The sequence below is a fragment of the Lipophrys pholis genome (assembly GCF_963383615.2).
Source record: "Lipophrys pholis genome assembly, chromosome: 7".
Taxonomy (NCBI): Eukaryota; Metazoa; Chordata; class Actinopteri; order Blenniiformes; family Blenniidae; genus Lipophrys; species Lipophrys pholis.
In genome coordinates, this window is record NC_137638.1 from 31,410,790 (window position 1) to 31,436,507 (window position 25,718).

The window sequence follows — 25,718 nt, forward strand, 5'->3', positions numbered from 1 at the left end:
AGAGCTGCAGACAACTTAAAACGATGAGAGCGAAGCGGGTTGAGTGCCCATTGATTCCTTCTGAACCAGAAACTGTTAACAAACCTTGAGAGGACAGAGCACTGAGAGAGCTCTGCAGTCTGTGCCATCCCGCAGGTGCACAGAGTCCACATGCCGTGACAGATCAGCTAGGTTTCTATAGCTGCCATAATCTAGAGATGCTCCGAAGCTCACAGATGAGGAACAGAGTTCAATCCAACTCATCAGCATGCAGCGACGATCAAATATCCTCACAGCAGAAAAATGAATAGACTCTTTGTGTCTGGAAAAAGTGTCAACAGAGTAAATTTGCAGTAATCTTTCCGATTGGTTTCTTTTTATTCTATGAAAAACACAGATGAAGATTTTAGATGAAGCGGCAGTTGTTCAAAATGTCAGAAGGAGTAATGGAGACTGAGGCCACATGTACACATACCCATTCATCCATCCATCCATCCATTTTCTCCCGCTTATCCGTTTCAGGGTTGCGGGGGTGGCCGTTTGAGCACTGTCACCCAGATCACATTGCACCGATTAAGAACCTTTCCTGCAGGTGGTGAGCCCGCGGGAAGGTGGCGCCCAGCGTGGGACATGAATCCACTACCTTGAGATTGCGAGTCTCATGCTCTACCAACTGAGCTAGCCGGGGGTGTTACACATACCCAGGTATTTGAAAAAACTGTGATATTTCTCTGCAGTTAGGACTCACCTTAAATGATGATTCCTGAAAACTCCAGCCACAGTGAAGCTCTTTATAAACTCTGTGTCTCCGGTTGCATCTAAATGGGGTAGGCGGAGATTTAGGTCACAATTCGTGACGTGGTGTTTTTGTCCAGGATTCCGATTGGCTATCATGGTGTGTGTGTGTGTAGAAAGCACTGTAGATATGTTATATGAATATACGTTTGATGAAGATACATTTTTTATGACTCCATATCTGTAAGTATTGATCACTGTGATTCCACAATGGCCCAATGTGCTGTATGATCAATTGTTTTTCTAGCCATCCTATAAAAATTAACTGTAATATTCACCCAGGGATTGTGAATACATCTTCTAATTTCTCACATTCACAATTCAAACTGACCATTTCCTTCCTGCCAATATTCTCAAACCTCATTCAGAATTAAGTGACCTGGTTGGACCAGTAAATGAAAATCTACAACCTCAACTGATGCAGCTGATGGACTAAATGTGTACTGAACACCTTCATTCTCCTTCATCACCGTGGACAGTGCAGGATGGCCTTCACGCCCTGGACATCCTGTACTGAATCCTCAGAAGCCCAGTCCAGCCATCGGTCTGGAGGGATCTTTCCTACCTGGATTGGCAGCGTGCTCCAGGTGGCCCAGGCTGGGCTGTTTGGTGATGTGGTAGATGAGCTGTCCTGGCTCGCTGTCCTGGTCACTGGCTGACAGTTGAAGAGTGGTCAGCTTCTTCATTGAGTTCTCATCAAGCACCAGGCCTTTGTTTGACACCACGGTGGGAGGAAGACGATCCTCTGCAGGAGAACGGACCGTTAGCACAAAGAGGAGTGGGCACTTTGGAAGAATAAAGTAAATACATCCCCTTCAAGTTGGATTTATTGTGAAAAGTTGGTCTTTGGTCATAATAATGACACATTATTTTGATGCGTTTCAAGGTTATCAAGGTCCAACACACTGACAACAACAAAAACAATGTGACAGGTCAAATACTGAAAGGTGAGATAAGAAGAAAAACAGGCCAACATCCAGTCAGGGTGAGTATGATCCACAATCAAGTGGCAGAAAAAGAGACAGGGTCCATTTTAAACCCGATAGGGAGAGAGGGAAGTGAGTTATGCTGTGAACCAGAATTGTATCATTTCAAATGTGTTCATTGGAGATAAAATACTTGAGTGTTGAAGATTGTCTAAAAGCCTGCTACACTTGAATGTGGAACTGAGTCCTTTGAAGTTCCAGCTAATAAATTTCAGTGTGTTTCAATCAGTTTGACAACAAAGATACTATAAACCAAGTTTAAATCAACACAAGTGGACTTTAAAATAATGGCTAAGGTTCTTGTCACTCGTCTCCAGAGAGTGATACCAGACCTTATACATCAGGACCAGTCCGGCTCTATACCCAGGAGGCACTCCTCTTTCAACTTGTTCTTTCTTTAGATGCCAAAAAAGCATTTGACCGGGTGGAATGAAGGTCAAACTTCCACAGGTTTCACTACTTCTAGATTACACATTTTGTTCAGAAACAAAACCCTCAATTTCCTAACCAACCAGCAAATTCCAGTCTAGACTTCTTTCTATCTCTAAAGACAGACTATAAGAAACTAATTTCTATCATATATAATAAGAGGGGGGTGCTCCGGGAGTATGGAGTCCAGGACCCTTTGCTAAGGGCTGTTCGGTCCCTGTACGCTCGGAGCAGGAGTTTGGTTCGCATTGCCGGCAGTAAGTCGGACCTGTTCCCAGTGCACGTTGGCCTCCAGCAGGGCTGTCCTTTGTCACCGGTTCTGTTCATAACTTTTATGGACAGAATTTCTAGGCACAGCCAGGGACCGGAGGGGGTCCGGTTTGGGGACCACAGGATCTCGTCTCTGCTTTTTGCAGACGATGTGGTCCTGGTGGCTTCATCAAACCTGGACCTTCAGCGTGCACTGGCGCGGTTCGCAGCCGAGTGTGACGCAACTGGGATGAGGATCAGCACCTCTAAATCCGAGGACATGGTTCTCGACCGGAAAAAGGTGGCTTGCCCCCTTCAGGTCGGTGGAGAGCACTTGTCCCAAGTGGAGGAGTTCAAGTATCTCGGGGTCTTGTTCACGAGTGGGGGGAAGATGGAGCGTGAGATCGACAGGCGGATCGGTGCAGCGTCTGCAGTTATGTGGTCGCTGTATCGGTCCGTCGTGGTGAAGAAGGAGCTAAGCCAAAAGGCGAGGCTCTCGATTTACCGATCGATCTTCATTCCTACCCTCACCTATGGTCATGAGCTTTGGGTCATGACCGAAAGAATGAGATCCCGGATACAAGCGGCAGAAATGAGTTTCCTCCGTAGGGCGGCTGGGCGCACCCTTAGAGATAGGTTGAGGAGCTCAGTCACCAGGGAGGAGCTCGGAGTAGAGCCGCTGCTCCTCCACATTGAGATGGAGGAGGGGGGGGGGGGGGGATTTGCGGCTCACCGCTGGAGGGAGGGGGGGGTCAAAGCGCGCTGCCACTTTCAAGGGCGCGCAGCTAGCCTCCCCCAGCTGCGTCTGCGTGGGAGGGTGGGATGGGGCCATCTGAGGCGGTGAAGCAGTACTGTTTGCTTATCTCTGCAGTGTCAGTCCAGCATCTGATGTTGTGAGACGGCCTTGGATAGTTCTGAACAGGGACAAGTTCCCAGTGGGGCGGGTGTGAGGAGATATCAGGAAAGGACAGAGCCTCTGTTTTAACAATCACATCCAAGAGAAATAGAAAAACAATCCAGCCTTCGTGTCTGGATGTCTCAGGGAATCCGAATGTAGATCAGATTTGTTTTCGGTCAGGACGACTTCAGCTTTCTCTCGTCCTTGAGTGTCTCTGGTTTTCATGCTACTCCAAATCAGTGGCCATTTTTAGCATTCCAGCAGAGCTCTGAATTTCTCCAAGTTGGTTTCCATTCAGCGTAAACGTTCAAGAATCGCGTCTTGCGTATTTTTGAGTTTGTTTATCGCATGAGTCTGAGCATTCAAAGCCTTGCACAATCCCTCAGTCACGATTCGCAATCCCTCAGTGACGATCTCAAAGTCCCATGAAACAGTGACATGCCTAACACTTCGAAACAGGTCTTAACCTTGACGACCCTACTTGCCAGAAGGCTCATCCTCCTTAAAAGGATTCATCCGCTCCCTCCTACACATAGATGGCTACTTCAAATCTTAAATTGCATCAAGCTTGAGAGGATCAGATTCTCTCTTCGGGGTTCCTTGAAAATATTTTACAAAATGTGGCAACCTTTTATTGACTACATCTACTCACTCAGTATTTATATAGAACCTGACAACTAATTGAGCAGACAATGACCACTATGAGCACATTAAAGTGATGGTTACAAAGTAGAAGACAATAAAATTGGAGAAGTATTGTATGCTGTCTCAAGCAGCGCGGGCGAACAGGCCAAGGTGGTCAATGATATATCACGAGTTACCTTCGAAACGTTCACAGCTGCAACAGTGTTCAGTGAATTATAATTTTTTTAAAATATAGCAAAGGAAAAAAATAAAAAAATAAAAAAACAAATAAACACATTAATAAAATCAATAAAATCAATACAATCAATAAAATCAATAAAATCAATAAAATCAATAAAATCAATAAAATCAATAAAATAAATAAAATAAATATATACAAGTTACTCAGTAGAACTGAACTGATTGGATTCAGAAAGCTAATTACAAGTTAATAAAATAATGGAAAATAAGATCATGATCAGGTGAACAAGGCAAACATCTAGTAAGTCCTATTTTGTAGTCTCTTGGTTGGCCAACCTGAAGCTTGGTCATTTCTTTTCTTTATTTCTTCAGCACATATGTCATTAAGCGGACCAGGAACGGCCATGCCACCTCGGCATCTTCAATCGTCTGGTATGAAGAATGTTTTGTTGCCACCACTTCTCGTTTATGAGGCAAAGCTGTGATCCAGTGTCCCAAAAGGCTCTTGTTTTGACTCCATCCACTTGGCAGGATGGCTGTTTCTTACCAATTAGTTTTAAGAGTTGAGCTTTTCTTTTTGGGGAGAGGAGACTGACACAGACGACCTCATCTTCTTTATCTTCTTCCAATAATACTGTCTATGATGAGCTTATGAGCTTTTGGAGCTCACTGTGCTGAAATTCTGGAACTGAGTAAGGTGGGACAGATGTTACAGTGTGAGCTGACACATCAACCTGATCTGACCAGTCTTTTGGCATCCTCCGAGTCCTGCACCCCCTGGACAGATGACCACTCTGTCCACATTTAAAGCAATGATCACACTCCTCCCCTCTGTTCTTGTCCTGACTGGTTCCGGGGGGAAGCTTTATGTGACTCTTTAATAGCTCCGTTTATTCCTGCAATTTCCACTTTTAGCTGACTGATGATGTTAAGGAGCTCTGATTCTTTCCGAGTGTTGTGTAGGTTGTGTTTTAACCACTTTCTCACTTGTAGACATGGGGAATGATTGTCCATGCCCACCAACTGCACCAATGGATGCCTCTTTTAGTGGTTGTATGTCGTCTCTGATTTCTCTCACTTTAGACTCTGTTGCTCCTTTTGAACTTCTGTTGCCTCTCCCACTCAAGGCTGGCTGCTTCATTCATTTTAGCAATCAGAATATCATCAGTCACTGTGAGATCATCCAAGTAGCTCTTGATCTGAGCTTTGACATTATCACTGAATAAACCTGTAACCACAGCCCTTAAGAACTTTTTCTGTATCAATTCAGGACTGTACTTCTCATCAGCACCTGGTTCTCTTGACGCTGGGACGCGAGGAGTCTCTCTTTCAGCTCAATCGCCCTGAATAAAAAGTTCTGTGGGGACCGTCTGTGGGGACCGAGTGATATTTATTAGCCGATTTTAGCTGATTTATTATTAGAACTGAAGAACATAACTATTATTATATTACTATTATTAGAACATAACTGAATCAGTTATGAAGCTGACAGAGCAGTCAATGGATTGGGCACCTGAGTTGGGACTTTGTTAGTCAGCTTTGCCAGTCGTTTTGTTGAGGTCTGAAAGCTTATTTGCAGTGCCGCATATCGTTCTTTCAGGCTGGCCAGTGCAGCGAGTCTCTTGGTTGGCCTCCAATGGTTGGCCATCATTATGGTCCGTTGTCACGTGAGACCATAACGGTAAGCATCCTTGCACACTCATCCCAAAGTGTATCATCAAACCTGTGCGATGTTCTGTGTTTTTGAGTGTCGCTGGTGCCCACCTCTTGCTGTGCAATAAAATCAGTGGTGCCAGCAAACCCTGAGCACAAATATAGTTTTGTCTGGATCTGGCCTCCAGGTCATAACATATCTCATCTTAATGATTCACCTACGTAGTTAGCGTGTTAACCAGGGCCTCCAACTTGTTCATCCGGGAGCTGTGATCGCTAGCCACTTGCTCAAGCTCATCTCCTGCCACCTCGTGCCACCACATTCTCTCAGGACAGTGAGCAGACGTATCTACTCTCTTCAGTAGAGATAAAAATTTTCTGATTCCGATTCCATTTTTGATTCTGCTTAACGATTCGGTTCATTGATTTGCTTATCAATTCTCATTCCTAAATGAAACCTGCAGCATTAACAGAAGACAAAGTGCTAATGTTGCCGCTGCTGCTGGGTTGAGATTTCACTCTGGAGCGGATCAGAAATGGGAAATTCAAAGTTATCTCCTGCTATGTATGTAAATTTTTTGGCATATTGGTTGCAATTCCTTCCTTTGATGAAATATTCACTTTGCAAGTATTACAAATTCACTCTTTGTCATTCTTTCTCTTGAAATGTAACCAAACTTTCGGGTGTTTGTGCCACTTGGGCGACATGTTTCCTGTTGGCTGAACTAATGAATGACGTCACCACACACATTAAATAGCTTAGGCAAACTACGCAACATGTGTGGTGACGTCATTCGCATCCACTGGAATCCATAAGGAAATCATTTGCAAATTTGGCAGATGATTCTTGGGAATTGAAACACTGGTAACTGGTTCTCAACAAAAAAACAATTTTCGATTCCTGTCTCTACTCTTCAGTGCTCTAAAGCACACCCAAGTTTGAATATTTCTGATAGGTTTAGAGGACATGTAGACCTGGGTATCATACGTATAGCAATGGAAATTTAGTCCATGACTTCAAAAGATATTGAAATGGAGGTAAGTAGGTAAATAATAGAAAGAGGTCCCATGACAGAGCAATGTGGCACGACACTTCAGACTAGCAATGGGTGGGTTAGAGATTGTCACAAGGACATGGCAGTCATGGGTTTTGCAAAGGGTATTTTTAATTTTGTTAATTTTTCCAGGGTTTCTCTAGATTAACTTGAGGGACAGTACAATAATATAAGAGGCATGTTCTCACACTGTGTAGACTGCACAGAAAACAAAGATTTCTTCTGAACCCACACACTGGTGTTGGGCTGAAGATTCCAGTGAACTCCTCCAGAAGTTTCTCTGACTGAGGAGAAACACCAGGGACAATGAACAGGCCATAAAACAGCAGGGGAGCGAGCCAGTTTTACGACCCCCCAGGTTGATAACCAATGAGGATGGTCGAATCCGACCCAAACACCACAGGGGTCCGAAATTCAAGACTGGTGAAACTTTTCAAACCAACACTCTCTGCTTCTCAATCTGACCATCAAGGGAGACACAAGTCTCTGCTTGCCTCAGGATGGTAAAGAGAGCAAAAGAACAGAAGAAACATCAAGGCCAGCCCGCTGGACGAGCAGGACCCAGTTTGGACTACATCTTCTGTTTTCCTCTATTTTTCCTGTTTTTGGGGGATTCTGGAGACCAGAGCCATCATCTCCTCTCCAAAATCACCCTCTCAGCTGTCTACTCCTGCAGCTGAAGCCAAGCCTCTGAATTCAGGACGCTGAATTCAGACCTGGTAACAACCAGTTACCACAGCCTCCCAGAACCAACAGCACCAAACCACGGAGGGTGAGGGCTTTTGTCTGGGCAGAGATATTGTTAGAATGATGTTCTGTTGAAAATGCATGCAATTCATGTTTCAATGTGCCGCTCAGAAGGCCGTGGCATCTCATATGTTAGTGTATGCGCGTTCACGCGCACCAACCAAGTCCAGGACTCTGGTTTTCCCCCTCAGAACCAGAGGTCCAAGTGAGCTCCAGGCCCACTGGAAGCTCTGTGTGGAGGAACCAGGGTTCAGAACCGAGCCTCGAAAGAATTCTCTGTCTTTCTCTTCTCTCCCCCTCTTTCACTAACCCGCAGCTACGCGCCCCCCCTTAACTGATCAAGATAAGCTCACACAGACAACTGCATGTAACATCCAAGTGTTACCTGCTGCAAGGGCACATCTGCTTCGATCACAAGAGTCCTAACTGCAGGTCCCGACCTCCACTTAGGACTCCGGCGCTCAGAACCGGGCCAACAGAACCGCCCGTTCGTTACGCCCTTGGTAGACTGCCTCGCTCCGAGACCGCCCTCGCGCATGCGCGCTCGACGGATGTCTTGTTTATCTGGTCGCTAAGCAACCGCCGTGTCCCCAGAAAGAACGAGTCAAACGCCTCTAGTGGTCGCGTGGGTCATCGCAATCCCTCTTGACATCCACCTGGTGGACACATCAAGTCATTGCGCTCTCCCTCTGCGCGCCGCCGCATGCCCCTAGTGGTCGTCACAGTCACCGCATTAACCTGCCGACGTCTGCCTCCACCTGGTGGACGTTCAAGGTCATTACACCCACTCACTCCAGACCCCACACACACACACACACACACACACACACACACACACACACACACACACACACACACACACACACACACACACACACACACACACACACACACACACACACACACACACACACACTCTCTTTGTACATAGTGTTTGCTGTTTAATAGATTAGATCTCTGTGTTAGATGTCGTTTGCTTTTTGAATGTGTTGATTTATGAAATGATTTCAGAATTATTTATGAATTAATACACTTTTATTAATAAACGCCGGTTAGCTGATTTGAACGCTTCTTGGTGATTATTGTGTATTTATTGTTGACAATTCACTGGTTTGTAACAGTCTGTGCTCGGATCTCACACCTTCCATTCTATTTAAGATTGTTATATTTTATGCAGAAATATTAACTAACTTAAATAAACGTTTTACAAACGAGACTGATATTTTGGTATTAGCTATTTCCAGTTTATCTGGTGGTGCCCCGATTTATTATTAATACATAAATAACACATTTATGCAAATTAATTATTTTTTTATTAATAAATAATTTTTGATCATTTATTAATTTTTTTCAGACATTTCTCCAGTGCCTCTGCACATTGCAGCCAGAAGAGTAAATCTACAGTTAGTTCTGAATGTTTGAGTCAAAAGATGCAGAAAGCTCACCGAGCACACTGATGAAGAAGGACTGGTCGATGAGTTTGTTTCCCTCCGGATCCACCAGGTTGAATTTGAAGGACAGGCTGCCCCCCTTCTCCCCTTTCTCATGGCTATACTTCAGCAGGCCTGCGAAACAGATACCAGAGTCAACCTCTTGACCAGGAAAACACAGTTAACCCCATTCTGCAACTTCACACAAACTTCACAAAACTTTTACAACTTCATAAACCAGTGACAGAGGAGAAAACTCAAAACTCACATTTCACATGTTGTGGTCTTTAATATAGACAAATGAAAACAAATCAAAATACAGTGAAGTTTAAATAAACAAACAAAATTCAGATATCATAACTAGTCTGTAATGGAAACCTGTTTTCTTTAGCATTTCTAGCTTGTCTTTTTCTTTTTTAAACAGTTTTGAAATTCTTGAGCTCTTGAATTCACAATAATGTGAAAACATGAACATCAAGTGAGACTGATGACAAAAATCTAAATCGTTCATCAAACAGTGAGAGAAAACATGTTGGCTGATGCCAGAAAACTTGAATCTGTTCAAGTTAATGCTTTTTATTCAAACCAGGGGGACTAGGATATTGTTTTCTGCACCACTGAGCTGGTGAGTATGCCATGCAGCAACCCCAAACAAAAGTAAAATCAAAATACTTTGTTCTCCTCTGAAACTTAAAAAGGTAAACAATGGGACAAAGTGGACAGAGAGGGTGCAGAACAGGAGGATTTCATCATAAACTCCAAATCCAAAGATTCTTACCTTTGTTGACGTCGTCCTGAGTGAAACTCTGAACAGGACCTTCGACAGAAACTTTCTCCAACCGACCAACTTTGCTGAGCTGGAGCTTTCCAATCAGAGGGTCTTTGGTGAGGACGTACCGAAGCCTCAAGTTGTCAGAGTCGATGTCCGTCCCTTTCAGGTTCTGCTCTGTGACCTTAGACGAAGATCCTGCAGCAATACACAATTTCTTCTCTCATGTTCTGTTGATCCTCAGTTCAATATTCTGTTTGCTTGATGGCATTATCTTTCCTATCCATCTACTTGTGATTTTTAATGTCTCTTTTTTTCAAATCAAACATCAAGGTCAAGCATTCAAGCATCCCACGGCTGCTTACATCTACCTGGACTCACTGACACATGCTATTTTCTAATTAAGCCTTTCAGAGTTTAGTTCTAGAATCTTCCAAGTCTCTGAGACATCAGATAAAAGTTTCCAGCCTTCGTCTGACGACGTTCACCTGCTGGAAGCTGCAGGCCTCTGTTGACAGTCATGCGGGGTCCCTCGCTCCTCCGGACGTCCATGGTGAACTCCAGCCTTCCTGTGTGGGTGTAGATGCCATCAGTGAGGCTGAAGCCCATTTCGTCTGCCCCACCGCTGACAGTCTCCGGTGTGTAGACCAGGAGCTGATCCAGCACATCCTGGTAGGTGAAGGTGGAGCCTTTAGTGAGTATGCGGCCGTTCTCCAGTGGCTGGGAGTAGAACTGCCGTCTGCGGAGCTTTCCTGGAGAATTAAAACATGGTTGAACCACTTGACTCTGAAATATGTAATAAGGCGAATAAAATATTAGGATATGTGACTATTAAGCATGATGACATTCTCTTTGTGTTCTCTTCATGATTTTGTGTTTTGAAATCTTTGCTTCACCTTTGACCTGCCTCTCAGATTTCTCTTTTCGATGCCTTTGTTTGGTTTGTTTGAAACTTAACTTTTCTAAATACAATTTTTTAAATGTTTACTCCATGTCTATGAGTGTGTATTTGGGTTCTGCCAGTGATTTATGACAGAAATTATGTTCTTGTTTGCGATGTTGGTCAAAATTAAGCCACTCTACAAGAGATCCAATGGTTTAATTCACATTTATTCGTATATTTTGATATTTTATTGAGATGTTATTGTAAAGGACCTTAAGGGGTAAAATTTTTCATCAACATTTGTTTTATTGAGTGCCCCAAAATTGGTCAAGTATGATCATAAAACTAATGAACCAATGAGACTTTTTACATTCTGCCGAATTACATCACTGTACATTCAAAGCTCTGATTAAATTTGATTTAGACCTAAATCCTGGAGCATAATAAGAGGTGAAGGAAAAGCAGTCATTAATGTGTTCTTTAAATTGATGAAGGAACAGAAACGATATTCATCACAATGGGTTTATTGATAATTACCTTCAGGCAGAAAACATGGAATACAGCGAGATCTCGGGCTCAAACTTCAGACTGTCCGGGAGGATCAGGCATCAAGGTGGAAGAGCCCCGAGACTCGAAAAACAGGAGTTTATATACAGTTTTTAGGGCGTCAGCCCTCTGCATGTGGTTTTACCAGGTGCATATCTTTATTTAGCTTCTCAGAATTGCGGATGTCACAGAGACATTTAAAATAGACAACAGCATGATGTTGAGCACAGCGCATAAGCTAAGCTTTGGAGACGCACCTCCATATAAGGCATTTCCTGTGACAATTCATGCAGCTGCATGACCGGGCGAATTGCCAGACAGGCACATTTTGTACCGAAACTTACTGACACCTATGTCTGGGATTATCAGACATCTGCACTGAACTTTATTTGCACTCGGGCCTGAGCCTGTACCGAAACTTACTGACACCTATGTCTGGTTTATCAGACATTTTCACTGAACTTTGTACACATCAGGCCTGAGCCTTATGGGAGCATCATATATTCTTTTAGAGGACACAAACATGCACACACATTTGTAGAATCTGTAAGATTTAACATTTACTGTCAGTCTTTATAGCAGAGTGATCACAGGATGTTTTATCAGATGAAGGACTGTGGAGTGAAATCACTTCCAGACCAGTGTAAATGCTTATGCACATTGGTCGTACTGCCTCCCTTTGATGAAACATTCACTTTGCAAGTATTGCATTGTATTTTTTTAAATTCTTTATTTTCAAAAAGTCATCACATTATCCACTTTTCTTTTCCCTTTATTTTTTTTTTTTACAAAAGAAAGAGAAAAGAAAAGAAAAACAAAAAACAAAACAATAAAAAACAAAACAACAACAACAACAAACTCAGAACAAGTAGGGAGAGAAACAGTGTGCACAGTTGATTGTAGAAAAAATGAAATTAAAAAACAGAAATGCCAATCCAACACCAAAACCAAAGGGAGTGAGAAATGTTACTTTCTAAATACAAGTAACCTCAATAAAATCTGGTCTTAAGGACTGGATGTAACTAACCCATTTGGTCCATAATTTAACAAAAGTAGACTTTTTAAGGCGGATTGAAAACGTTACAGATTCCATTACATAAATCTCATTCACTATGTCTATCCACTCCCACATCGTGGGGGGCTCGGGACGAAGCCACCATCTTGTGACTGCCTTCTTGGCTGCTACTGTAAAAATATTATATAAGTATTTATCTTCATGTCTATGCATATTATCAAGATTTCCCAAAAAAGTTGTATTAAACTGGAGCAGTAGATTATTAACCTTAAATATACTAATTAAAGCTTTATGAAATTCAAGCCAAAAGAGTTTTATCTTTGGGCATTCCCAAAATATATGCCAATGTCCTGCATCCTGAGCCCCACATAACCTCCAGCAGCCGGCGGTGCCCGTGCCGAAATGCACTTTTTGTCTTGGTGTTAGAAAAAAGCACACTAAACATTTCCAGCTAAACTCTCGCCATTTATGGGAACTGGTACAGTTCCAGCAGGATTCACAGACATTACACCATTCTTCATTAGTTATTGAAACATTTCCTTCATTTTCCCACTTTTCTTTGATGTAGTCTGTAGAATGGGACCACTTTGTCAGAAACCCTTTATACAACTTGCCGATAATCCCTTTAACTATAATGTTTTCATAAGCCTTCAGAAAGATTGGGTCATCTATATCAGTTTTGGAACTAATATTTTGCTGGAAATAATTCCTCAATTGAAGATATCGAAAGAAATCACAATTGTTCAGCTTATAATCACGCTTTAAACCCTCAAAATCTTTCATCTTTCCATTATGTGTGAGTGAACAAAAAGTCGTCACACCCTTTGAAATCCATTGTTTAAATGTGCCGTCTGACTGGTTGGGACTAAACCCAGGGTCAAATGCACACCACTGCATTACTTGTATTTTGTTATCCAATTCATATTCTCCTTTGACTTTACTCCATATTTTCAATTGTGGTTTGATCCAAGGGTTTTGAATCATTTTGATATGTTTATCCAAATATGTATGAGCTAAGACGGCGTGAATTGGCGGATATTTCATTATTGAGAGTTCAATGTCTTTCCATCTCGCATGGAATTTTGAAGAGCACATATAAATGAGTGGCTTAATCTGAGCTGCATAAAAATATCCTTTGAAATAAGGTAAGGCCATGCCTCCCATTTCTTTTGACAGCTGTAATGTTTTAAATTTGACCCTGGGTCTTTTACCCTGCCAAATAAATCTAGAAATTATTTTATCAATTTCTGAGAATTCTTTCAGGGAAATTTCCAGTGGGAGAGCCTGAAACAAAAACAGATACCGTGGAAGCACATTCATTTTGACACTATCGATTCTTTGGCTCAAGGTTAGAAAGGGGACCGTGTTCCATTTTGTAATATCCGCTTTGATTTGAGTTAATAAAGGGCCATAATTAAATTCTCCCAATGAGGAAATGTCCTTTGGTAAAGAAATGCCTAAATACTTCAATGATTGTTGGTCCCATTTAAGAGGAAATGTTTCACAAAGCTGTTTAGGGGGGGGAGTAATTCAATTTCAAAAGTTGGGTTTTTTGTATGTTTAATTTATAACCCGAATATCGACCAAATTTCAGCAAAATATTCATCAACTCAGGAAACGTGACAGTGGGCTCCGAAATAAATACCAAAACGTCACCCGCATATAAAGCAACCTTATGGACTTCCCCATTAATAGGGATGCCTTTAATACTGTCAGACTGTCTTAACCATTGTGCGAGTGGTTCTATATATAAAGTGAAGAGGAGCGGCGAAATTGGACAGCCCTGTCTGGAACCGAGCTGTAGCATAATCGATTCCGAGAGACGCCCATTAATCTTGATTCTTGCAGATGGCTTGGTATAAAGTGTACGAATAATTTGCACAAATTTACCGTGAACCCCTAGTCTTCCCAGTACTTTGTAAAGAAAAGCCCAGCTTACTGAGTCAAAGGCCTTTTCGGCGTCGAGGCTCACCAAAAGAGCCTCCAGTCTGTTTTGTTGAATATGATGTAAGATGTGTAAAGAGCGTCTAATGTTATCGTAGGTTTGTCTCTGCAAAACAAAGCCAGTTTGGTCTGTGTGTATAAGGTACGGAAGCATCTTCTCTAATCTTTTCGCAAGTATAGCCGTCAATAATTTTTAATCAACATTCAGCACTGAAATCGGCCTGTAAGAACCACAATCTGACTTGTCTTTTCCCTCCTTCGCGATAACAGAGATAACTGCTTCAGTCCAGGAAGGTGGCATTTTTGATTTTTTAATAACTGTATTAGATGCCCTTAGAAGGCTTGGCAATAACTCATTACGAAATGCTTTGTACCAATCTGGAGGAAAGCCATCTGGGCCTGGTGTCTTATTAGCTTTCAGTCTAGAAATGGCAGAATTTAGTTCCTTCTTTGATAGGCCTTATTATTTGGGCTGTCAATATGTTATTTTGTTCTTCAGACAGAGTAGGCAAATCTAACGAGTTGAGAAAATCCTCCACTTGAGGTTCACTCTCTAAAGGCGATTGAGTATATAGACCTTTATAATACTTTTCAAATGCTTCTTGTAGTTCTTGTTTATACAGTGTAACTCCAGAATCAGGATGTTTAATTTTGTAAATTGTACCATCAGCTCTTTCTTTTTGTAGTCTTCTAGCAAGAATTTTTGACGCTTTAGGGCCAGCTTCGTAATATTTTTGTTTTACAAAGACAAATTTCTTTTCAATTTCCTGAGTGCACATCAAATTTATTTCATTTCTTATTCTCTTAATCTCGTTAAGTAAATTAGGACATTGCTTCTTCTTATGTTGCAATTCTAAATCTAAATCCTAAATCCAATTTTTTGTTAAGGTCAATCCGTCTTAGTTGTTTTTCTTTCTTATTATATGCACACCAAGATATAATTTTTCCCCGAATCACCGCTTTTAGAGTATCCCAAACAATTGATGAATCGATCTCACCAGTATCATTAATGTCCAAAAATTGCTTGATCTCCTTTCTATTCAGAGCCACAAACTGGGGGTTGTTTAAAGCACTTGTGTTGAGTCTCCAAAGTGTATTTCGAGGAATACCCTCCATTTGTATTGTACAATAGATAGGAGCATGGTCGGATAAATCAATAGAACCAATGTCACAACTGGTAAATCTGTAGCGGTCCCTAGAAAACACAAAAAAATAATCTATCCGAGAGTATGTATTGTGTGGGTGTGAATAAAAAGTATAATCGCGACTTGAAGGATAAAAATCTCTCCACAAATCCAATATCCCCAGTTCAGTCATTAAGCTGTTCACTTTTTTATGTATTGCAGTCATAGGTGAAATTTTTGATGTGTCAAGGTTGGGGATAAGACGAAGATTTAAGTCCCCTCCCCAGATTACTATTCCAGTTGCATCAATCATTAGGTCAAAGACCTTTTGATAAAAGCCAAAATTACTTCCTGGTGGGACGTAAACATTACAAATGTTTATTAATACATTGTTAATTTTACCTGATACTACTATATACCTCCCTTCTTTATCAGACTCCTCTGAAATATAGTCGAATGGTGCTTTCTGTGATATTAATATTATAACTCCCCTCCTTCGACCATTTTTATAAGATGAAAAAAAATGCCCTTGTGTATCCGATTCTTCTCAGCTTTTCATGTTCGGCCACTGACAGGTGTGTCTCCTGTAATAAAACAATTTGCGCTCCTTCCCGTTTTACTTTTGATAGTATTTTACTTCTCTTAACAGGATTTGATATCCCTTTCACATTAAATTAAACTATCTTAATGTCCTGTATGTCCATAGTATCCTAAATTAAATAATGTAGAAATAGAACCAAAAACCAAATAAAGACATACATTTTTCCCCCACATCTGACTTGTGCTCAAACAGGCTCTCTCCCAAAGAGCAAATAAAGAACTCGAACAGTAAATAGAAAATAAACAAAGAAGAAATGAAAAGTAGAACAAAAAATGGTCCTTCCAAGGTAGAGGCTCGTAAAAAAGGAGCCCTACATGGCCTTACGTTGGTTAGGCCCTAAAAGGGAAACGTCTCACCTCGTCGCTGAGGGAGGGCCCTAATGAATGTCCACACACTAGCAAGGTTCAGTCTGAATGAGAGCACATCCTAGTCCCGACTTCTTAAATGAAATATTAACAAAAAAAATAAATCTAATATTTTACGAGATAGCATATAGCCAAGACGTTTCTTAGGGGGAACAGCCAGTCTTACCCCAAGTATCCGATAAGTAAAGCAAAACGACGTCCTCAGTCAACAATGTCTCTTCTAAACACCTGAAGCTTCTCCCTGAAACGGGCGCGGTGGCCATCTTGCGTGGAATCATTAGCCATACCGGAGTGATGATCTCCCCTCTTGGTGTGGTGTCCGCGGGCCGTGCGCCAGGCAGACAACAACTGTAGCTCCTCTTGATCCGGGGCGGCTGCAGGTTTCACCACCGTGACGGGAAGTCCCCGCTCCGCCATATCTCTTGTTGCCTCGGCTGCATCCTTGTATAGACGAGTGCCATTGTCGTAGAAGACCCGCATTTTATGCGGGTACAGGGTTTGAAACTTGATGTGTTTATCTGTAAGTGTCTTTTTGGCCTCCCTATATTCGTTGCGTTTTTTAAGCACTTCAATAGGGTAGTCGTGGTCCACAAAAAAACGCACACCATCACAAGAGACTTCTTTTCTTTGCCACGCTCTCCGGAGAACCTCTTCTTTTATCCGATAGCTCCAAAACTTCACCACTATGGATCTCGGCTTCGCCTGGTTAGCCGGCTTGGCAGTCAGAGTGTGCTCTTTCAATCCCGAGTGACACATCGTCGGAAAAAAACAGCGCCTTTTTCAACATGTTGTCCAGAAATGTCACCATATTAGATCCCTCTTTATCTTCCACTATTCCGTATATCCGCAGATTGTCCCTGCGCGCTCGGCCTTCCTGCTCAACCAGCCTCTCTTCCAGGTTAGCCTGACGATCCGTGAGCTACGTGATTAGCCCCGTTACTGCTTGTAGCACCGTTTCCGACTCCTCAATCCGACACTCTGCCTCTTCCACACGATCGTTGACCCTCTTTAGCTCGCGTTTAATGTCAGAGTATTGTTCGTTGTTGTCTTTTCTAAAATCTCGGAGCTCTTTTAAGATATTCAGCAGCGTGGGCTCAGATGTATCCTTAGCGGCTAAAGTTAGCACGGACCCGTGGCTTCGGTCCTCCTGGCTGTCCTCGGTATCGTCTTCTGTCAAAACTGTATATTTCATACTTCTTGTGACAACCCCCTTTTCCATCTCCACATACAAACTTCAGTAATGGCAAAAAGAGTAGTGGTGGGGGTTATTTTCAAAAAAAAAAACGTCGGGAGCTCACGACTCAGGCTCTCATTCTCATGCTAGCAGAACCAGAAGTCAGCCCTACTGACTACACCAACTGTGTTTCACTCAAAAAATTTTCATCAACATTTGTTTTATTGAGTGCCCCAAAATTAGTCAAGTATGATCATAAAACTAATGAACCAATGAGACTTTTTACATTCTGCCAAATTACATCACTGTACATTCAAAGCTCTGGTTAAATGGGATTTAGACCTAAATCCTGGAGCATAATAAGAGGACACACATGCACACACATTTGTAGAATCTGTAAGATTTAACATTTGCAGTCAGTCTTTATAGCAGAGTGATCACAGGATATTTTATCAGATGAAGGACTGTGGAGTGAAATCACTTCCAGACCAGTGCAAATGCTTATGCACATTGGTCGTACTGCCTCCCTTTGATGAAACATTCACTTTGCAAGTATTGCAAATTTTCTCTGTTGTCGTCCTTTCTCCTGAAATGTAACCACATTTTTGAGTGTTTGTGCCACTTGGGGGCTATGTTTCCTGCTGGCTGCAAGTGGAATAGCTTAGGCCAGGGGTCGGCAACCTTCAACACTCAAAGAGCCCTTTGGACTCGTTTGCCACTAAACAGAACACACTGGGAGCTGCACTGTTTTAAATGAGAAATTTGGCTGAAAAGCTGCAGGTCAGGTTCAACTTTCTCTATCATTGTTATTTTTAAATGTATACAAACAGAAATGCATTCAGAATTTTGTGTCCACGTTTGTTGAAGTTTAAAAATGTTTAGATATGATCATATTTATTAATGACTGAAAATCTAAGGGCTTTAAAAAGCACAGTTTATTTTGCAATTCTTCTTTTGAGGTTGATTTCAAAGCATTTTAGAATGCTTTGAAAGATGGATTCATGTGTTGTTTGAAAATATACCAGATATATCTTTTGTTTTCCCTAAACTCAGACTAACTCATTTCAAGTAAACCAACCCCAAAACACATTCATTTTCTAAAGGGGACTAATGAAGCTTCTGCTTGTATTTGTTTCCAAGTATGGTAATAAAAGAGTCTTAAGCTTTCACTAGCTGTTTAAAAGTACTATAAGTTTCATCTGGCCTCTCACAATCGGAAAAAGGCCAGACTGTTTAAATGTGGTTTATAAAAACACTGTATTTAAATGAAGTTAACATTGGCTGAAATCGAAGAATAATAATAATGAAGATCCCCACCTAAGAAATTCATCATCAGCCACTACTGATTAGTTTACTTTAGTTGATCAGTTACGAGCAGGGGCAAGGTTTTGTGCCCAACAAATTCACACGCAGGCAGATCTGTGAGACTATGTCAGAGATCTAAAAGAAACTGGTAATCATACACCAGTAGAAACTCGCCCTGCCAAGTATTACACACACTAGAAGCACAAACCAAACAGAGCGCAGTGGACGACTTGACACGTAAACTTGCCTACCTCTGTCTGTTTACAAGAACTGAAGTAAATTAAAGTGCGGCATTACATTGCGAGAGTTAAAAGAGGAGAGTGTGCAGGAGGAGAAAAGGGACCTGAGATAAAGACCAGGCAGAGATTCTTTAATGAAAAATGGAGAACAGCAGAAAGTGCGACAGGTGTGTGCGGTGCACGTTCGCCACCCACTTATCCAATTGTGTGATTTTCACGTTTGCTGCCACATGTAAAGTATCCCTGGGGAGCAGCTGGAGCTCTGGCATATTTTCTATACATTCAACCACAGTTCAGCGCACTCGACTATCAACTATCACCACACTACTGAGACAAGTGTATGTGGAGTGAATTAACATATCAACAACAACAACAGTAAATCCGTGTTGAAATCAGTAGCAGAGCACCTCATCGTTACCACTAAAAAGCCGACAGCCGCAATGAACAGCTGACAACATTTGCATTGATTTTACACTGTGATGCGTTCAAGCTCTATTTGGTAAAAATGTGTATTGAGCAAAAGTAAATGATGATATTATTATGATTAGTTGAGTGTAATCTTGTATCCGTGTCAAAGTCATTTCAATTACCACTTATTTATGTTGACAACGATGACTGTCTGTAAACTTCATGCCAAGCGAGGGGGCAAGGCTGTCGATCTAAGGAGGCCACGCCTCCAAAAGTTCCATCATGACGTTGGGTATGACATGGAGCATGCCGTTCATTGCCAAGCCAAACCCCTGATAGAAACTGTATCCCTTGCTGCAGGGACCGTGCATGTACACAGAAGGGTGGCACTACAATTCCGTGTTTAGATATCAGCTTAGCTAATTAATATAAAAAAAGGTGAATTGTTATGACCATGCTTTGATTGCCAAAGATGACTGGTAAAGTAACATGTGACATTTATTCCTCTGTACGTCACATGTTGTTTAAGGTAATAGTATTTAAGGGCGATGCCTGACAATTTCTTATCCTTCTCCTTTTTGTAATAAAGTGCAATATTGCTCAGCTATCAGCTGGCTAACTAAACATAGGCTAAATACTCTTTGGGTACTAGATTCATACACGTAATTGAATCAGTAAAATCAACACAATGTGAGCATTTTAACACACTGACTTATCTATCCACCTATGTGTATATATATATATATATATATATATATATATATATATATATATATATATATATATATATATAATATATTTATAGTTGAAACAGTGACCAATCAAAAGCAAAGCCTTCTGAGCAGAATGTTGTCGCATGTGACACAAAAGATTCCAGTGAGCACATTGTCAATCACTGCAGTTGTTTGCATGTCCAATTGGTTAGATTGATGGTTTAGACCTTATATTTACCACATGTTGGCTATTCGATCTCTGCTTTTGGTTCTAAGTGTTCTAAGTGTTGATGTTTTCCTCAATTCTTAATATATAAATTTATTCATTCATTTTCTTCCGCTTATCCGTTTCCGGGTCGCGGGGCTGACAGTCTGAGCACTGTTACCCACATCACAATGCACCTGATTAAGAACCTTCCTGCAGGTGGTGAGCCCACGGGAAGGTGACGCCCGGCGTGGGACACGAACCCACTACCCCTGAGATTGTGAGTCTCATGCTCTACCAACTGAGTAAACCTGATTTAAAATGCAGCATATGCAGTTATGGACATTGAGAATAAAGGCTAATTGTTGTGTACTGTGGAGAGGGCTTGATGTTTAATACCTGAACTATGGGAAATTCTCTCGTTACTTTGGTTTTCCAGAAGATTTTCTAGTTTCTTTGTGTGACTCCAGTGCCGTTGAACAAATGGAATAACAAAGAATTATTAAAAATGTGGAGTGGTTGGTAGAGTTTAGGATTTACCAAACTGTCAGGTGGATGAAAAGGTCCATTTCCCTCCTTGGTGTGTGTGTGTGTGTGTGTGTGTGTGTGTGTGTGTGTGTGTGTGTGCGTGCGTGCGTGCGTGCGTGCGTGCGTGCGTGTGTGTGTGTGTGTTATTTGATCTCCAGTACATGTATAGTGTGATAAGGATTTCTGACAGCAGTTTCAGGTGCTGCATATAAAAAGGTGCTCACCGTAGGAGGGAACCCTGATGATTGTGAAGACGATCTCGTTCTCTGGGGTATCTCGATCGAGAACACTCAGAGAGGAGTTGGTGATGACAACTCCAGAGTTTTCCTCCACGTGGATGCTGCTGACCGACACCACCGGCTCTCTGTCCTCTTCACTCTGCTGGAGAGCCAAGAATCACTGGTTTCGTTACCTGAACACCTGAGTGCCAGTTCACTGAGGCCAAACTGAGCTGTGGATGGGATGATGTATGCCAAACATGCAGATTGTTGACCATATCCACAGAAGTTACTGGACCAGGGTTATCCCCAGGGAAAAAAAGAACACACACACACACACACACACACACACACACACACACACACACACACACACACACACACACACACACACACACACACACACACACACACACACACACACACACACACACACACACACACACACACACACACACACACACACACAGAGCTGGGATCTCACAAGACCACAATCTTCCTTTGTGCCTGAGCATCTCACTGCAGGGGGTGCTGCCAGTCACCGATTAGTTGAGTTCCCAAGATTTGACACCTTTGAATCCCCCCACCTTATCAAAGCTTCTGGAGAGATTCATCTGCAAAGCTTCTGGCTCTGTGAACACCGGGGAGAAAGGAGCTGCATCCCAGCAGCTCAGCTGTAGCCCAGCCAGCTAACAACTAACACAAGAGGCCTGCAACTGAACTCCTCAACTCCTCTTCTGACCGACCACGAGGGTCCTACTCCTGCTCCTGCTCCTGCAGCCCCAGCAGATTCCAACCTTCCTCCTGCGCCCCCAACAGCAGCAAGTTCTTCATCGCCAGAGGGTAACAGCGCTGGAGCGACCTCGCTTTCCCCTGGACAGGCACACGAGCAACCCTCGTTGGAGGAGGTCAGAAGACCTCCTGCAGGAAGCCATGATGCGACACTCTGGCAGCCTGCCCTGCTCCACTCCCGTCGCCGTCACAGCCCCACCACAGAGCCAGCCTGCCCAGCCACCTCCTCATCATCACCCACCACCTGCTCCTCGTTCTCTCTTCTCTCCAACAACATTAATAATAGGAGATTCCATCACCAGAAACTTCCGCTTCTTCAACGCGATCACACATTGTCTGCCTGGAGCAATCCAAAGTGACTAAGAAGGACTTTAATGAGCTTTTTAAGTTTTGAAGTAACTGTGGAAAGTCTGTTTTTATTTCTGGTCACATTCCCACACTTGGTCAAGGCTCAGCTCGCTTCAGCGTAATTTTAAACCCGAACACGTTTCTTACTTCCGCCTGCAGAAGCCACAATATAGGTTTTGTTGATGAATTTAACTTGTTCTGGAACCGTCCCTCTTTCTTCCGTCCTGACAGACTTCATCCCAACATACTCGGGAGCCAGATATTAGCTGCTAATATGCGACATGCGGTACCTTCGTCCCCTCGAGACTGACTGTTTACATTCTACGGACACGCCCCCGAGTGTCCTTTTTCATGGAATCCTCAGGCTGCCTTTGGCAGCACCAGCAACCCCTACTGTCCTCCTCGGTCACTGCTTTCTGAAAATGAGACACCTCACCCACCCACTGCTGCTTCGCCCAGCACCCCCTCACTGTCCTCTCCTGTCAATTACATCCTTATCATCTGTATTCTCAAAACAAAACTTTCTTCCAGCTGGCACCTCACCCTCTAACAACCAAACCCTCCATGTGGAGACCATGTCTGTTCCACGACCATTTTATCTAATACAAGATGAATCCCACAGGAGAGCAGTTCATCATAGGAATTTGATAAAAATCAAAACTGCCTCCATAGGTAAACAAAATCCTACAACAATCAAATGTGGATTGTTAAGTATTCCTTCACTATCGTCCAAATGTTTACTTGTAAGTGATTTGATAATAGATCACAAAATTGATTTATTTACCCTCACTGAAACTTAAGAAGAGTAAATATCTCAGCCTGAATGAAACAACTCCCACCACTCATATTAATCATCATGTCCGCCGAGAAACTGGGCGAAGCAGAGGAGTAGCATCTATAACTCTATTCTTCTTATTGATCCCAGACCTAAAACTAACCAGTCACTAACTAACTAATCCTTTGAAAGTCTCACTCTAAAATCTCATGACTCTGACCGGAAAACACAGCAGCCAGTTCAACTTGTCGTAGTGTACCATCCTCCTGAACCATACTCTGAATTTCTGTATGAATTCTCAGACTTTCTCTCTACTTTAGTACTGAGCTCAGATAAAGTCATTATAGTGGGAGACTTTAACATTCATGTAGATGTTGACAATGAGCCTTAACATTGCATTTTGCTCATTACTGGACACAATTAGATTTTCACAGAAGGGGAAGGAACTCATTATCTTAATCACACGCTTGATCTTGTCCTCACTTATGGTATTGACGTTGATCAATTAATGGTTTTCCCCCACAACCCTCTGTTGTCAGATCACTTCCTTATATCAATCAAATTTACATTTACTGACTTTAAAGCCCCTGAAAATAAATTGAAATATAAGAGATATCTATCAGACAATGCTGTAGCCAAATTCAGGGAAGTACTCCCATCAATATTGACTTCAGGTCCATCCGTGGATCCAGCAGTAAACAGCTGTTACTCTATTAGCCCTATTCAGGTTGACATGGTTGTAGATGGAACAGCAGCCCTTCTTCGCTCCACACTTGATTCCATTCCACAATGATCATTTGCGAACTTTAAAGAAATCAGCACGAAAATTGGAGAAGAAATGGCACTTAACTCAGCTAGAAGTATTTTGAACAGTCTGGAGAGATAGTTTGTTAATCTATAAAAAAATCCCTTCGCAAAACCTGAAATGCCTCCTATTCCTCCTTAATAGAGGCAAACAAGAACAATCCTAGATTTCTCTTCAGTACTATAGCCACGCTGACAAAAAGTCACAGTTCTGCCTAACCTCATATTTCTTTAACCTTGAGCAGTAAAGGACTTTGTAAACTTCTTTAATTACAAAATTCTAACTATCAGGGATACAATTAAAGACTCACTGCTCAATGCAGTCGTAGATCAATCAATCACATCTTCAGATTTGTTGGTGAAGCCTGATTTCCAGTTATCCAGCTTCTACCCTATAGAGCTCTTTAAGTTATCCTCAATCGTAGCTTCATCTAAACCAACAACTTGCCTGCTAGATCCAATCCCGACTAAACTGTTTAAAGATATTTTCCCTCGAGATTAGTACATCAAGACTAGATCAGATCAACCTATCCCTAACAACAGAATATGTACCACAAGCCTTTAATGTTGCTGTTGTTAAACCTCTTCTTAAAAAACCTAACCTTGACCCAGGTGTCTTAGCAAGTTACAGACCAATATGCAACCTTCCCTTTATTTCTAAAATCCTAGAAAAAGTGATTGCAAGTCAGCTATGTGACCGTTTAAGCAAAAATTACCTATTTGAGTTTTTCCAGTCAGGTTTTAGAGCTCATCATAGCACAGAGACAGCTCTGGTCAAAGTTACTAATGATCTTCTCATAGCCTCAGACAAAGGAATGGTCTCTGTTCTGGTCCTGTTAGATCTCAGTGCTACATTTGATACTATTGATCATAACATCCTATCACAGAGGCTAGAACACATTATTGGGCTTAAAGGTACAGCACTAAGTTGGTTCCGATCATACTTATCAGACAGGTTTCACTTTGTCCATGTTCTTGATGACTCTTCAGTCCAGACTGAAGTTAAACATGGAGTTCCACAGGGTTTTGTCTTAGGTCCTATATCTTTCACATTATACATGCTTCCTGTAGGGAACATTCCTAAAAAACACTCAATTAACTTCCATTGTTTTGCAGATGACACACAAATCTATTTATCTATGAAACGAGACGATAGCCAACTTTCTAAACTAGAAGCTTGTCTTGACGACATAAAGGCTGGGATGAGCCGTAATTTCCTGCTTCTGAACTCAGATCAAACTGAAATTATTATATTTGGCCCAAAACATCTGAGAGAGAAATTATCTAAAGATATAATAACACTAGATGGTATTACTTTGACCTCCAGTACCACTGTGAGGAACCTGGGAGTTCTTTTTGACCAAGATTTATCTTTCAACTGCCACATTAAACAAATCTGTAGGACTGCTTTTTTCCACCTACGTAAAACGTCCAAAATTAGAAACATGGTGACTCAGAGCAATGCCGAAAAACTAACCCATGTATTTGTTACTTCGAGAGTAGACTATTGTAACTCCCTATTATCAGGGTGTCCAAATAACTGCTTAAAAAGTCTTCAATTGATTCAAAATGCTGCAGCAAATGTCCTGACAAGAACCAGCATCAGAGATCACATCACTACAATACTAGCCTCTGTTCATTTGCTCCCTGTTAAATCTAGAATAGAATTTAAAATCCTCCTTCTAACTTATAAAGCTCTTAACAACCAGGCCCCATCATATCTTAAAGAACTGTTAGTCCCATATCTCCCCAGAAGAGCACTTCGTTCTCAGAGTGCTGGCTTACTGGAGGTTCCTAACTTTTCTAAAAGTAGAATGGAGGCAGAGCTTTCAGCTTTCAGGATCCTCTTATGTGAAAATCGGATCCCAGTTTCAGTTAGGGAGGCTACCTCCCCCTACCCAAACCAGGGTCTGTTT

General features: G+C 42.0%; 1 protein-coding gene across 1 annotated transcript in view; it reads right to left on the minus strand.

Annotated features, from left to right (window-relative positions):
* fras1 (Fraser extracellular matrix complex subunit 1) overlaps positions 1–25,718 on the minus strand; it is a 442,407-nt gene that overhangs the window by 76,313 nt on the left and 340,376 nt on the right. Inside the window, exons 42-46 of the mRNA XM_080467793.1 lie at positions 21,090–21,243; positions 10,304–10,567; positions 9,825–10,013; positions 9,062–9,181; positions 1,340–1,519 (exon numbers count right to left, since the gene is read on the minus strand). Coding sequence (XP_080323919.1) covers positions 1,340–1,519; positions 9,062–9,181; positions 9,825–10,013; positions 10,304–10,567; positions 21,090–21,243 — 907 coding nt within the window. The remainder of the gene's footprint in view (positions 1–1,339; positions 1,520–9,061; positions 9,182–9,824; positions 10,014–10,303; positions 10,568–21,089; positions 21,244–25,718) is intronic.